We start from the raw sequence: 14,943 nt of genomic DNA on the forward strand, positions 1-14,943 counted from the left end.
AGCAAAGCTGGCTGCCCACCACCAACCCGATATCTGTACGTGCTGGGGGGGGGGGCAATCCGCCGGTCACCCCGCCAGCCCAATGTCCGTATGTGCAGGGGGGGGCGAATCTGCCGGCACTGCCGCCAGCCCGATGTCCATCCATGTGGGGGGAGGCGCGAATCTGCCGGCCACGCCACCAGCCTGATATCCGTCCGTGCGGGGGGCCTCTCTTTCTTTCTTTCTCTCTCTCCTTCATTCCCTCTTTCTCATCGACGGATTCGGGGGGCCCCGCATGGACGGACATCAGGCTGCCGGCATGGCCGGCGGATTCACCCCAGCCCCACACGGATGGACATCGGGCTGGCGGCAGTGCCGGCAGATTCCCCCCCGGCACGTACGGACATTGGGCTGGTGGGGTGGCCGGCGGATTGCTCCCCCCTAGCATGTACGGACATCGGGCTGGCGGCTGGCAGCCAGCTTTGCTGACGCCGGCCAGCAAAGCCGGCTTTCTGTGAAAGCAGCGCGCTTTTCAAATTCGCTGCTTTTCTGTGCGAGTCCCGCAGGCAGCCCAGCCGGGCGGCGGAGGAAGCCGAGGCGGAGTGGGGCTCCATGAGGCGAGCGGGCCTCGGCACGGCCTCAGCGAGGCGAGTGAGTCCTATAGAAGTGTTTGTGCCACGCCAGCCCGAATTTGAAAAGTGCGCTGTTTTCCCGGAAAGCCAGCTTTGCTGGCCGGCGTCAGCAAAGCTGGCTGCCCACCACCAACCCGATGTCTGTACGTGCTGGGGGGGGGGGCAATCCGCCGGTCACCCCGCCAGCCCAATGTCTGTACGTGCAGGGGGGGGCGAATCCACCGGCACTGCCGCCAGCCCGATGTCTATCCATGTGGGGGGAGGCGCGAATCCGCCGGCCACGCCACCAGCCTGATGTTCGTCCGTGCGGGGTGTCTGTGTGAATCCACCGCCCATGCCACCAACTCGATGACAAAGAGGGAATGAAAGAGGGAGAGAAAGAAAGAGAGAGATATAAAGGATAGAGAGAAAGAGGGAATGAAGGAGGGAGAGAAAGAGAGATGTATAAAGGATAGAGAGAGAGGGAGGGAGAGAAAGGAAAGAGAGAGAAAAGGAGGGAGAGATAGAGGGAATGAAGAAGGAAGAGAAACAAAGAAAGAGTGAGAGATATAAAGGATAGAAAGAGGGAGGGAGGGAGAGAAAGCGAGGGAGGGAGAGGAGGGAGAGAAAGAAAGAGAGAGATATAAATGATAGAGAGAAAGAGGGAGGAAGAGAAAGGAAAGAGAGAAAAAGAGGGCGAGAAAGAGGGAATGGAGGAAGAGAAAGAAAGAAAGAGTGAGAGATATAAAGGATAGAGAGAAGGAGGGAGGGAGAGAAAGGAAAGAGAGAAAAGGAGGGAGAGAAAGAGGGAATGAAGGAGGAAGAGAAAGAAAGAGTGAGAGCTATAAAGGATAGAGAGAAAGGGAGGGAGGGAAAGACAAAGAGGGAATGAAGGAGGGAGAGAAAGAAAGAGTGACAGATAGAAAGGATAGAGAGAAAGAGGGAGGGAGAGAAAGGGAGGGAGAAAAAGAGGGAATGATGGAGGGAGAAAGAAAGAGACATATATAAAGGATAGAGAGGAAGAGGGAGGGAGAGAACGGAAAGAGAAAGGGAGGGAGAGAAAGGAAAGAGATGAGAGAGGAAGGAGGAAAGAGAAAGGAGGGGGAGCGAATTATGGATGTCAGAACTCGCGTACGCCTGATAGTGTGCGCTCACACTTTATTTATTTATTTATTTAGACTTCTATGCCGCCCAGTCCCAAAAGGACTGCTGCTCAGACACTATACCTTTCTGCCCACACCGGGAAAAAATTAGAGGGAACACTGCCCCCCAGCGTCCAGCATATGGGAGAATTTCAATTGGCCCCACTCCTTCCTATTTCCCAGGAGCCTCCGAACGCGTTCGTAACTTGAAAAAAGTTCGTAGGAAGAGGCAATTTTTTTCTGAACCCCGGGTTCGTATCACGAGTTGTTCGTAAGACGAGGGGTTCGTATCTTGAGGTACCACTGTACTGGGTTTTTAGTTTGTAGTTTTTAACTAATTAGATTTCTTTTGTACGCATTGTTTTATGTTGTATCTTGTGAGCTGCCCCGAGTCTTCGGAGAAGGGCGGCATACAAATTATTTATTTATTTGTTTGTTTGTCCGTCCATCCGTCTGTCCGTCCTTCCATCCATCCATTTATTTATATAAATAAAAATGGACCAATTTTTTCAAAAAATGGGCAAAAAAATGGCCTCCCAAAACTCTCTACATGTTAGGGCCCATTTTTGCAAACAAATGGGGTGTGCAGAGGGTTTTGGAGGCCTGCAGAGTCCTCCTGGGGGCCGGGGAGGACAAAAACGTTTTTCTTACTTACCTCTTCAAAATCTTGATGCTCTTATAGCAATAGTATTTAGACTTATATACCACTTCATAGTGCTTTTACAGCCTTCTGTAAGCGGTTTACAGAATCTGCATATTGCCCCCAACAATCCGGGGCCTCATTTTACCCGCCTCGTAAGGATGGAAGACTGAGTCAACCTTGAGCTGGTGGTGAGATTTGAAATGCTGAACTACAGCTAGCAGTTAGCTGAAGCAAACTGCAGTGCTACTTCCATAAGATCTCATTGCTGAATAAGATCAAAATGGAAGGGAAACATTTTCACAAGGTTTGAGCAGATACAATGTTAAGCATTCAATGATAAAATAGCATCAATCTGATAATGTTTGGATATGCTGAGAAGGGAAAAACTGTAAGTGTTGTGAATGGTCCTCGACCAACTCTGGTAATGTCAGATTGTGAGGAGGATGAACCAGGCGCATCTTGGTACCCTAGGCTAGTGGTCTTGCCAGCTGATTCAGGAAGTGAGAGTGAGGGAGAGATAGACCTGGATGAACCTGGGGGACCAGCAGAGGTAATTTATTTATTTATTTATTAGATTTGTATGCCGCCCCTCTCCGTAGACTCGGGGCGGCTCACAACATACAATAGAACAATTCACAACAAATTAATAAATTTTAAAAAACATTAAAAAACCCCATTATTAAACCAGACATACACACAGACATACCATACATAAATTGTATAGGCCCGGGGGAGGGGGGAATGCCTCAATTCCCCCATGCCTGACGGCAGAGGTGAGTCTTAAGGAGTTTACGGAAGGCAAGGAGGGTGGGGGCAGTTCTAATCTCCGACAGGATCCAGAGAAAGCCAACTCTGTGGGACCTAATCGGTCGCTGGGATTCGTGCGGCAGTTATGTCTGACTCAGAGAAGAAGGGAGACTATGAGCCTCTGTTAGATGCCCGCTTTAGACGACTAAGAAAAAGACAAGAATACTTGTATGGGAAAAGCAAATAGTCTGTAGTTTTTAACTCTAGGGAAATGTTGACCACTCCCAATAAGTATTTAATGGTGGCTTCATGGAAAATTGGGGTGGTGCTTCAACGTTTCTAATGGAGTCAGTTCAAGGTTTGGGATTCCAGACATTCTACCCTAGCAAACTGCTACTCCTCTGCTAAAATCCTTGGAGTAGAAATGCCCTTGTCTGCGGAAAGTCTGGAGAATCTGTAAGTGTGTCTTTGTGACTCAGAGAACATTTATCTCCCCTCTGGAATGTTAATTGGCTTTGATCAGCTGGGACCCTTATCTCTCTTTTTTGCCTTCACTGGGAAAGTGGTCAAGATGGATTATAATGCTTGTAAAAAATTCTGCTTCTTATGTAAAAGAGTTTGATTTAAAATAGCATCGAGTGGGATTCCTCCTTTGGTTTTCAATCTGCGTAGGCCCGAAACAGAACAGTAAGTAGAAATTATTTCGGTTCTCCTTTAATTCTGATCACAATCCTCATAAATGCCTGAATATAGCTTCTTTGAATTTAAGGCTTATTTTATAAGTTTATATTTTATAATATAAGTACAAGATTTTGATTTAATATCTATTTTAAAAAATCTTATATATTATATAGAATTATATGATATATATTTAATAGGTACTGCGCTTATGGAAAGAATATGAATTAGCAATAATGATTATCAACTATGGAAAAAGATTATTGGATTGCTCACAAACACCATCCCAAGTAACGGTATCTGAAGAAGGAACGGATGAAATACTAGAAGAAGAGGTGACTGCTCTTATTTTTCATTTTCTTATATGATTTATGATATATGTAGATAGAAAGAAAAGATGAGCTGATTAAATCTGCTGCCACATTGTCTGTTTCTCCCTCTCCTCTGTTGTATAGTTTAATATTGTGTCCTGTCATATGAGGCAGAACATTCAGAATGGGGATTAGAGCTGTATGTGGATAGTTTGAGGTAGTAGCATCTTTTGGGCTCAAACTGTACATAGAACATGAGGTAATATAGTCAAGGATGTTGTAGGTTATATATTTTCCATTTAAATAAATGTATTTGCAATAAAACAAGTACAACTAACCCTATGGAACAAGTCTACTAAGATTATGGTACTAGAAAATCTTATTAAAAGTAAGCAGTGAGGTAGAAGGAAAAATGATGAAAGTAAATGGTTGGAAAAGAAGCAAGTTAGACAGAGAAGCCATTTTTGAAGAGGACGGACAGTAGCACAATGGATCTCTCTCTCTCTCACCACCTTTATTGAATAGAGGGTAAATTCTGGAGTGAAGAATTTCTTCTGTCCAGGAAAGATCTCTAGACAAATGATAAAAGATAAACATGCTTTTGGATGCTCCTTACCACGTCGACTCATCCATGCAGTTCTCCTAGCAACAGTATAGAAATGGTCTAACAGCCAATTTATAGTCTGAATTTTCCAATCTAGCCTATAGCCTGGAATTCCATGATGTTTTTCTGTTCAAGTATTAACTGATCCTACTTAGCATTGGAAGTTAGATACAGGAAGTCTTTGTTTTAGGATCACAGTTGAGACCAAAATTTCCATGTTTAAGTGACATTATCATAAAATGAGACATCACATGACTGCATTGCTTAGCAGTGTCAAACCTGGCAATCCCGGTTGCAGTTGTAGCTCCAGACATATGGGATAAATGTGGGAAGCAGAGGGAATCTCAGGTATGGAGTTTGGCACCAATAGGGAGATGGAGGCAGTTTGGGAGGCCTGGCACATACAATATGCAAGTTAGGAGACTTGGCATGAGCTCAGGGAGCCTGGAGAAAAGGTGTGCATGTATATGTGTGAGTGCAGGGAGACCAGGAAAAGAATATGCTATAAGCTGGGGGCCTTTTGGTCCACTATAGCTCTGGGGCGGTAAAAAGCCACTGCATCTTGGAAGGCCCTACCAATGAAGTGTAAAGCTGCTATTCTCTGGGAAACTCCAGCAGTACAGCACAAAGATGTCGCACAAAGGAAAATACAAAGAGCCTTTGTGGCGTACTATAGCTCTGGAACTGCTAAAGGCCCTCAATGCAACAGAGCGTAAAGATGTGCCCCATCCCAGCAATAGGGTGCAAAGGGGCAAAGATTAACTAGGATGTCAGAATCTGTGGACTGCAGGGGGCCAAAAGGGCACAGATGGGAGATGATAGGCAGATGGAGTGAATTGAGGTGCCCTTGTGGTGTTAATTGTTGGCTGCCTGCCAATTGTGCCAAATTTGGATCATGTCATCACAGAGCTGCAGCAATAGCCATAACTTTGAGGACCAGTTCTAAGTTCCTTTCTTCAGTGCCTCCATGACTTCAAATGGTCAATGAGGACTACCTGTAAAGTTGGCTAGGGTTGATCCTTACGGAAACCAAAAACAAATGGAGACTCTGGAAAATGAGAAATCATAGTTGGTGAGTGGATTGGGAGATTTTATTGTAGATATTTTTATTTATTTTATTTATTGAATTTGTATTCCCCTTTTCCCTCTGCTTGTGGAGGGGAATGAGAAATGAATGAGATTAGTATGAAGATTGAACAGGACTAGGCTAGTTTATATAGAGTAAACAGAACCCCAACATAGCAATAACTTATACATATATAATTGGAGGTGAGAGTGTGTCATATTCGTAGATGTACTCTGTTTTCCCCAAAATAAGGCATCTCTGATAATAAGCCCAATCAGGTTTTTGAATGCATGGCAATAAGGCCAAATGCTTATTTCAGGGTGCAAAAAAAATATAAGACAGGGTCTTATTTGGGGGGAAATATGGTATGTTTTCAGAATAAATGGCATATAGTTTTGAGGGCTATTTATTTATTTATATGTATCCTGCCTTTATTTTTTAATAAATTAGTCAAGTCCCTCCTTCTCTAATTTGATCACAAATGTGTGGCTTAAATCTTAGAGCATCATTGATTTCATTATCATATGGTCTGGAATTCAAATGAAATACAAACTGAAATTAGATTAAAGTGAAATAGAAATATTTACCGTTTCTTTATTATTGACCTGTCATTTTTGCCTTAGTTCTGCAGCTAGCTAAGTACTATCATATAAAAAATGGTGAATTAATGTATTATTATAGATTCCCTCTAAAAGGATGAGAACGGGTGCAGTTGGAAAAGTAAATGAGAATTTAGAAGCTCTGGAAAACATGCTTCTGAAACTGATAAAAGCAGGTATATATTTAATATGTATATCTTTGTCCTAATACCACTGTTACTGTTAGGATAATCATATATTTAAATATGTTAAGCCTATTAAGCATATTAAGCATTTCATCACATATCCTAAATATTTTAGGTACACTTATTATTTTTTAAAATATGGAATTTTAAATTTGTCAATCTGTAATATGCAAAATATATTCCTGCATGTAACATTGTATTTACAGTCAATTTCTGTGGCCTTCAAAGAAACTTACTTTGTATTTGAGGATTGAAATTGTTGGGGACAATATAGTACTGACTCTGTAAACTGCTTAGAGAGGGCTGTACTGTTAACAGCATATAAGTCTAAATACAATTGCTATTGCTATTTAGATAACAAAATAATATAAATACCCTGATTCTGTTTAAGTACGTTCCAGGAGTGTTCCCTCAATTTCCCCCCCGGTGTGGGTGGAAAAGTATAGTGTCTGAGCAGCAGTCCCTTCGGGACTGGGCGGCATAGAAGTCAAACAAACAAACTAACTAACTAACTAACTAACTAACTAACTAACTAACTAACTAACTAACTAACTAACTAACTTACAAACAAACAAACATCCTCCCTTTCTCTCCCCCCCTCTCTCTCTCTCCCCCTCTTTCCTTCTCTCTTCCTTCCACTTTTTTTTCTCTCACTCTCCTTCCTCTCTTCCCTCTTTCCCTCCCTCCCTCTCCCTCTCTTTCTCTCTTCCTCCTTCCCTCCCTTTATATTTCTCCCTTCCTTCCTTCCTTCCTCTCTTCCTTCCTTTCTCTCTCTTCCTCCCTCCCTCTATATTTCTCTCTTCCTCCCTTCCTCTCTTCCTCCCTTCCTCTCTCTCCTTCTCTCTGTCTTCCTTCCCTCCCTCCTTCCTTCCTCTCCCCTTCTCTTTCCTTCCCTCTCTTTCCCTTCTCTTTCCCTTTTCTTTCTTTCTCTCCACTTCTCTCTCTCTCCGCTTCTCCGGCGGGCACTGCCTCTGTGCCCTCCCCTTGGCTCTGCCCCCATGACAGCTGCCGTTGGTGTGGCTACAGCAGTGGCTCCTCCCGAACCAGGCCTCACCAGTGGGTGCCGGTTTCCGGGCAGCTCCAGCCTTCTCCCGCCCTGGCCTTCGCGGCCACCTCGCCGCTGACACAGGTGGCGGGGACCGCCCTGTCCCCCTTCAGGGCCTCTTTGACAGCCCTTCCTGGCAGAAGCGCTGCATCTGCCTCCCCACCGGCTCCCGCCGCCACCCGCGCAGCTCTGCTCACCCGAAGCCTGCTCTCGGCATTAGCAGCACCATGGTGCCGTTGTTGTTGTCACGGAGGCTGCCCTGCGCTGGCCAGCAAAGCTGGCTGCCCAGGAAAGCAGGTCAGGAAAGCCGCGTGTTCGAAAAGCAGGGCAGCCGTCACGACAACAATAACAAGAATGGCACTGCCTAGCGTGGCGGCGAGGGAGGAGGCGAAGTTCAGGGCCAAGTAGGACGAGCCCAGGCCCATCGCCCCCGGCTCCAGGGGGCAGCCCCCAGTGCGGCAGTGGGGGAGGAGGCCAATGCCTCCTCTGACGCTGTGCGAGTGGGTATCAGAGCCGGGGCAGCCTCGGCCTTGGCCACCGACGCCAAAGCGGGGAGTCGAGGGGAAGGTCCTCTGCACCGGAATTTAAAATAAAAACTGAGCGCTGCCCACCTTAGAGGGAACACTGCTTTCCAATACTTTATTTAATTTAGTACTAGCCCCTTTAAGGACACGCATAAGTGCACCAGCATGCCTACTGTCCCTGTCCTAATGTTTCTGTTTATTTGTATCCATTTCATGTATTCATAGTTATGTTTACACTTATATCTTTTATCTAATACATGAAATTAATAAATCAAAATAAAATAAACTTTAGTATAATAATAAACAACCCAAGCCCTGTTGAATCATCATTCAGAGATATTTCATTACCGCAACAGAGAAACAAAACAAAAAAAGCAGTGTGAGTGGGAATGACTTCCAACTTCCTGCCCGCTTTCCCTTTAAGTTTCCTTGTGGGAAATTCTCAGGAACTTCAAAAATTCCCTTTCCTCTTTTTCTCTCCTCCTCCTCCGACATAAATTTAAACTTGGACATGTTAGAATATTTCAGTGTAGAAAAGAATAGATTTAAATGGAACAATATTCCAGTCTAATGAGGGATATATACCTTGATCAGATATTCTGTTGATAGCAGACACCATGATGGAGGAAGAGTAAGTCCGAATCCGACCGAACACTTGTAAGAGCTTTTATTAAGACTTACAAAGTGGCGCTCAAGGCGGCAAGATGCGCGTACCTTGATTGCATCAGCGGAATCCCGCCCGGCTGCCCTGTTTAGGGTAACCCGCTCCCTTCTAAATCAGGGGGGAGTTGGGGAACCCTTGCAGGGCAGTGCTGAGGAATTTAACTCGTTTTTCGCTGATAAAGTCGCTCGGATCCGAGCTGAACTCGACTCCAATTGCATAGCAGTATCGGCTGACAATGAGTCAGTCGAGGTGACTGGGGCTAAACGTCTTTGTCCATCTGTCTGGGAGGAGTTTGACTTGGTGACACCTGATGAAGTGGACAAGGCCATTGGAGCTGTGAGTTCTGCCACCTGCTTACTGGATCCGTGTCCCTCTTGGTTGGTTTCAGCCAGCAGGGAGGTGACACGGAGCTGGGCCCAGGAGATTACCAACGCTTCCTTGGGGAGGGGAGTTTTTCCATCACTCTATAAAGAAGCGCTTGTGCGCCCCCTCCTCAAGAAGCCCTCCCTGGACCCAGCCGTACTTAACAACTATCGTCCAGTCTCCAACCTTCCCTTTATGGGGAAGGTTGTCGAGAAGGTGGTGGCACTCCAGCTCCAGCGGTCCTTGGAAGAAGCCGATTATCTAGGTCCCCAGCAGTCGGGTTTCAGGCCCGGCTACAGCACGGAAACTGCTTTGGTCGCGTTGATGGATGATCTCTGGCGGGCCCGGGACAGGGGCTTGTCCTCTGTCCTGGTGCTTCTTGACCTCTCAGCGGCTTTCGATACCATCGACCATGGTATCCTTCTGCGCCGACTGGAGGGGTTGGGAGTGGGAGGCACTGTTCTCCAGTGGTTCTCCTCCTACCTCTCCGATCGGTCGCAGTCGGTGTTAGTGGGGGGTCAGAGGTCGACCTCTAGGTTTCTCCCTTGTGGGGTACCTCAGGGGTCGGTCCTCTCCCCCCTGCTATTTAATATCTACATGAAACCGCTGGGTGAGATCATCCAAGGGCATGGGGTGAGGTATCATCAATATGCGGATGATACCCAGTTGTACATCTCCACCCCATGTCCAGTCAGCGAAGCAGTGGAAGTGATGTGCCGGTGCCTGGAGGCTGTTGGGGCCTGGATGGGTGTCAACAAACTCAAACTCAATCCAGACAAGACGGAGTGGCTGTGGGTGTTGCCTCCCAAGGACAATTCCATCTGTCCGTCCATTACCCTGGGGGGGGAACTACTGACCCCCTCAGAGAGGGTGCGCAACTTGGGCGTCCTCCTCGACCCACAGCTGACATTGGAACATCATCTTTCGGCTGTGGCGAGGAGGGCGTTTGCCCAGGTTCGCCTGGTGCACCAGTTGCGGCCCTATTTGGACAGGGAGTCATTGCTCACAGTCATTCATGCCCTTATCACCTCGAGGTTCGATTACTGCAACGCTCTCTACATGGGGCTACCTTTGAAAAGTGTTCGGAAACTTCAGATCGTGCAGAACGCAGCCGCGAGAGCTATCGTGGGGCTTCCTAGATTCGCCCACGTTTCTACAACACTCCGTGGCTTGCATTGGCTGCCGATCAGTTTCCGGTCACAATTCAAAGTGTTGGTCATGACCTTTAAAGCCCTACATGGCATTGGACCAGAATACCTCCGGAACCGCCTACTACCGCACGAATCCCAGCGGCCGATAAGGTCCCACAGAGTTGGCCTTCTCCGGGTCCCGTCGACTAAACAATGTCGTCTGGCGGGCCCCAGGGGAAGAGCCTTCTCTGTGGCGGCCCCGGCCCTCTGGAATCAACTCCCCCCGGAGATTAGAACTGCTCCCACCCTCCTCGTCTTCCGTAAACTACTTAAGACCCATCTATACTGCCAGGCATGGGGGATTTGAGACACCTTTCCCCCAAGCTTATTATAATTTATGTTTGGTATGTATGTGCTGTTTGGTTTTTAATTGATAGGGTTTTTTAGTTTTTTTCTTAATATTAGATTTGTGCCTGTACAATATTGTTTTATCGCTTGTTGTGAGCCGCCCCGAGTCTTCAGAGAGGGGCGGCATACAAATCTAATAAATTATTATTATTATTATTATTATTATGATTAATAAATGAAATATGTTTATTAAATTTTGATCGTTAATATTAAAATGGCCTTCTTTTGCAATTTGTTTCTTGTTGCATAACAACTTTTGAGAATGTGTTTGATCGCTATTTTGATCAAAATTATTACATATCTAGTTGATCCTAAATTTCCACTGATAGATATTTGATACATACTTTGTGCTCCACAAAAGTGATAATGGTATGGCCAAAATTTATGTTACATTTTAAATTTTTGGAGAAAAAAGAACAAATGAATATAACAAATGAAAAGTAAAAATTTAATAAAATGAATAAAAGTTTAATTAAGTGATGTCCCTTTTTGGTGAAATGTATTTAGTGTATCTGTACGCTGCTGTTCATTGTGTTGAATTTAGTCAAATCTGGTCTGTCTAGGACAAGAGCTTACAGGAGAAGAAGATCCTATATTTTTGTTTCCTGTAGTTTCAAATTGGCAACCAAAGAATGCTTATAGGGAAGGTAATTTTTTTCAAGTGTATTATTAGCATATGAAACTCCGCCCCACCATACTGTGTGTCTACAGATTGAAAATGCAGTGAGTATAAATTTAAGTAGAAGCTTGTGTGACTTTTAAATAGTCTTTTTAAGAAAACTCCTCAATGCAAATATTTTGGTTTTGGTATAACAATTGTCTGGCTATGGTAACTTGAAGCATACTTTGTAGGAGTCTGTTTTTTGAGGGAAGCATGGTTTTAGTTTTAGTTTTAATGCCAGAAGGTAAAGATACTGCATTTTCCAAAAAAAAAAAAGTGGCCAGAAATTGTCCTGCTTTTTAAAGAAAGCAAGTAGTAGCCCCTCTAATAGCATTGAAATTTACAAATGACTTGTTCTGTCGGGCTCTCTGGTAGAATCCTCCCGAAAATTCACAGGTACAAATTTCAGATACACACACGTTTGAAAATTCAAAACAATGTTCTTTATAACGAAAATTCACTTAAACTAAGCTCTCTTTTTGTATAGCAAAGAGCACTCGTCTCCAAACAAACTGGTAATTGGTACAAGTCCCTTATCAGTTCTGAGATAGTTAGCTTGCAGCTGTGAGGCAATTCACAGTCCTGCTTTAGTTTCAAAGCGGGGAAAAAGCAACACACCAAGGTCGAAGTCAGCAAGGCAGGCACGAAACACAACGATCAGATAATCCTCCACAATGGCCAAACCCACACACTGCTCTTTATAGCAGCCTCACTAATGACCACAGCCCCACCCAACCACAGGTGGCCTCATTTTCTTTGATAGTACTCTCTCAGTTGTTGTTGCCTATGCATCGCTCTCCGCATGCGTGGCTGTATCATTAACTCTTATTCCGAATCCAAGGAGGAGAGAGATAATTGATCTCCTTCTGAGCTGTCTGCCATACTCTCCTCCTCCCTGTCACTCATGTCTTCTTGGTCAGAGGAACCTTCATCAGCAGATTCCACCGGGAGCAAAACAGGCCTGCGGCATGTGGATGTCTTCCCCACATCCACAGTCCTTGGGGCAGGAGCTGGGCCAGAGCTAACCATAACACGACTATGTAGACTTTTTGGTCCAAAAGTTGTTTAGGACATTAAAAGTTTGAGACATTAAATGTTTTAAGCACAATCTTTATTATTATTATTATTATTATTATTATTATTATTATTATTATTATTATTAATTAGATTTGTATGCCGCCCCTCTCTGTAGACTCGCAGTGGCTCACAACAATAAAAAGACAATGTATAACAAATCTAATAATTAAAAGTCACTAAAAACCCCTTATTAAAAAGCAAAACATACACACAAACATACCATGCATCAACTGTATAGGCCCGGGGGAGATGTCTCAATTCCCCCATGCCTGACATTGTTCTAGGACACGGGTATCAAACTTACTGCCTCACACTGCCATCATGTAATGTTTCATAACATTTTTCCCTTTTCCGGAGCTGAAGTGGGCATTCATGATGCATCCAGCCTGAAGGCTGCCAGTTTGACACCCTATTCTAGGAGTATAAGGAAAGTTAGAAAGACATATGCTATAAGTTTTTAGAAATCAATCTAAAGCCTAATTGCCATATTAGGGATGAAATATAACTTCTGAAGATCTAGGAAAAAGTTATTAGAGGTATGTTGCAGTAATTGCCAGTGAGATTTGATGATAACGTTTTGTGATTTGCTTTCAAATTTCAAAACAATTTACTTTCCTGTGATTAGTCTAGGAAGGAATTAGATGCACTGTCTTTCTGTAGGTCATTACCCTTAATCATTGCTACATGTGGTCTTTAGATTCTCTGTTATTTGAGCTGTGATTTCTGCCTAACCATACAAACTTACACTTTTAAAATTACGGCAAAACCCTTCCTTAACTAGAAAAAAATCACCGCATTCCACAATACAGTAATACTGTATCTCGAATGCAAATAATTGTCATCATTAAAATATATGAAATAATTTTAAATAATGTTTTAAATTTTAACCATAAAGAGTTTTCTCTATAACAAGCATTTTATTATTTTTTAATGTCAAGCTTTAATTTTTGTTTTGGATGCAAATTAAAATTTACGATTTTAGAAATCTATTTTCAGATGTTAATTTTATGTATTTGTTTATTGAAGAAAATGTATATTTCCGCCTCCTTCCACATGGCGATTTATTCATTTATTTATACCGCCCGATCCCATGGGACTCAGGACAGCTTACAAGAATGTAAAAATATAATACAATAGTGAAAAAAAGTGAAATGTTAAATGCTAAAAACAATTAAAAAACCATTATAAAACCCACTAAGCAAACAAATATGCATAACAATCAATCACAATTTGGCTGTGACAGATGTTAGTATTCACGGCCCCTAGGCCTGCTGGCAAAGCCAGGTTTTTACAGCCTTTCGGAAGGCCAGTAGGGTGGGAGCAGTATGGACATTGGGGGGGTAGTTGGTTCCATAGAGTCGGGGCAGCCACAGAGAAGACCCTGCCCCGTAGTCCCGCCAACCTCCATTGTGTGTTGCATGGTTTTTAAATGAGGGGTTTTTAGATGTTTTTTAATATTAGATTTGTTTACATTGTTACACTATTTTATTATTGTTGTGAGCCGCCCCGAGTCTTCGTAGAGGGGCGGCATACAAATCTAATAAATAATAATAATAATAATAATAATAATAATAATAATAATAATAATAATAATTATTATTATTATTGCTTGTCGATGGGACCTGGAGAAGGCCAACCCTGTGTGATCTTACTGGGCTTTGGGAGGTATGCAGCAGGAGACAGTCCCATAAATCAGAGGTCCCCAACCGCCGGTCCGCGGACCGGGACCGGGCCGTTGGGGTTTTCCAGCCGGTCCGCGGCGCCGCTGCCCTCCCGGCAGAGGACATTATGCAGGACAGGGTGGGGCGTCGGGCAGGGCGGGGAGAATCAGGAGGCTCCTTTGGCGGCTGGGGGCTGCCTGGCTTTGTGATTTTGGCTGGGGGGGAGTTAGGAAGGTCCTACTTCTCCCCCCCCCAGCCAAAAACTCAAAGCCGGTGGCTGTGGCAGCTGCTGCAAGAGGCTTCCGTGCCGCTCTTTCCCACTCATCGCCCGTATCCAGCAGATAGGCTTTGAATTTTTGGCTGGGGGGGGGGAGAAGGAGGACCTTCCTAACTCCCCCCCCCAGCCAAAATCACAAAGCCAGGCAGCCCCCAGCCGCGAGGTGCCCCCTCCCCTCCCATGGAGCCCTGCCCTGTGTGGTGCCCGCTGGCCGGGCAACGGCCTCCCTCCCTCCCTGCCTCGTGTTTGCAGAGCTCCGTCGGGCAAAGTTCGGACGCCTTCCGGGCGCACGCACACATCCACACCTCCACCCCCCCGGGAGGAATTCGCCCCCTGCCCAGAATTGGCCAGCCCAGCAACGCTGCCCTGCTCCCTTCGGAGGTGCGGAGAGGGTGGGGAGAGGAATTTAACCCCGAAAGTGGCCGGGGTTGCGCAGAAATTCCCCCAATCTTCACGCTGGTTTCGGGCCAGGGAAGAGGGGGCCGTGTTTACCTGGCTGATTCGGGGATGAGAGACCACCAGGAGCTCCGCAAGGCTGCGTGACTTGGATTGGGAAGTCCGAAAAAGA

At 45.1% G+C, this 14,943-nt stretch overlaps 1 protein-coding gene across 5 annotated transcripts in view; it reads left to right on the forward strand.

The window, feature by feature from the left end:
• The window catches only part of CFAP54 (cilia and flagella associated protein 54), a 175,143-nt gene that overhangs the window by 63,887 nt on the left and 96,313 nt on the right, over positions 1-14,943 (forward strand). For all 5 annotated transcript variants that reach the window (XR_011559487.1, XR_011559488.1, XM_070755886.1 and 2 more), the window contains exons 28-30: positions 4,001-4,135; positions 6,463-6,556; positions 11,263-11,346. Coding sequence is in view for 3 of the 5 variants with exons in the window: in XM_070755886.1 (XP_070611987.1) it covers positions 4,001-4,135; positions 6,463-6,556; positions 11,263-11,346 (313 nt within the window). In the remaining 2 variants the exon portion in view is untranslated. The remainder of the gene's footprint in view (positions 1-4,000; positions 4,136-6,462; positions 6,557-11,262; positions 11,347-14,943) is intronic.

This window comes from Erythrolamprus reginae, chromosome 6 (assembly GCF_031021105.1).
Source record: "Erythrolamprus reginae isolate rEryReg1 chromosome 6, rEryReg1.hap1, whole genome shotgun sequence".
In the NCBI taxonomy this organism is placed as follows: Eukaryota; Metazoa; Chordata; class Lepidosauria; order Squamata; family Dipsadidae; genus Erythrolamprus; species Erythrolamprus reginae.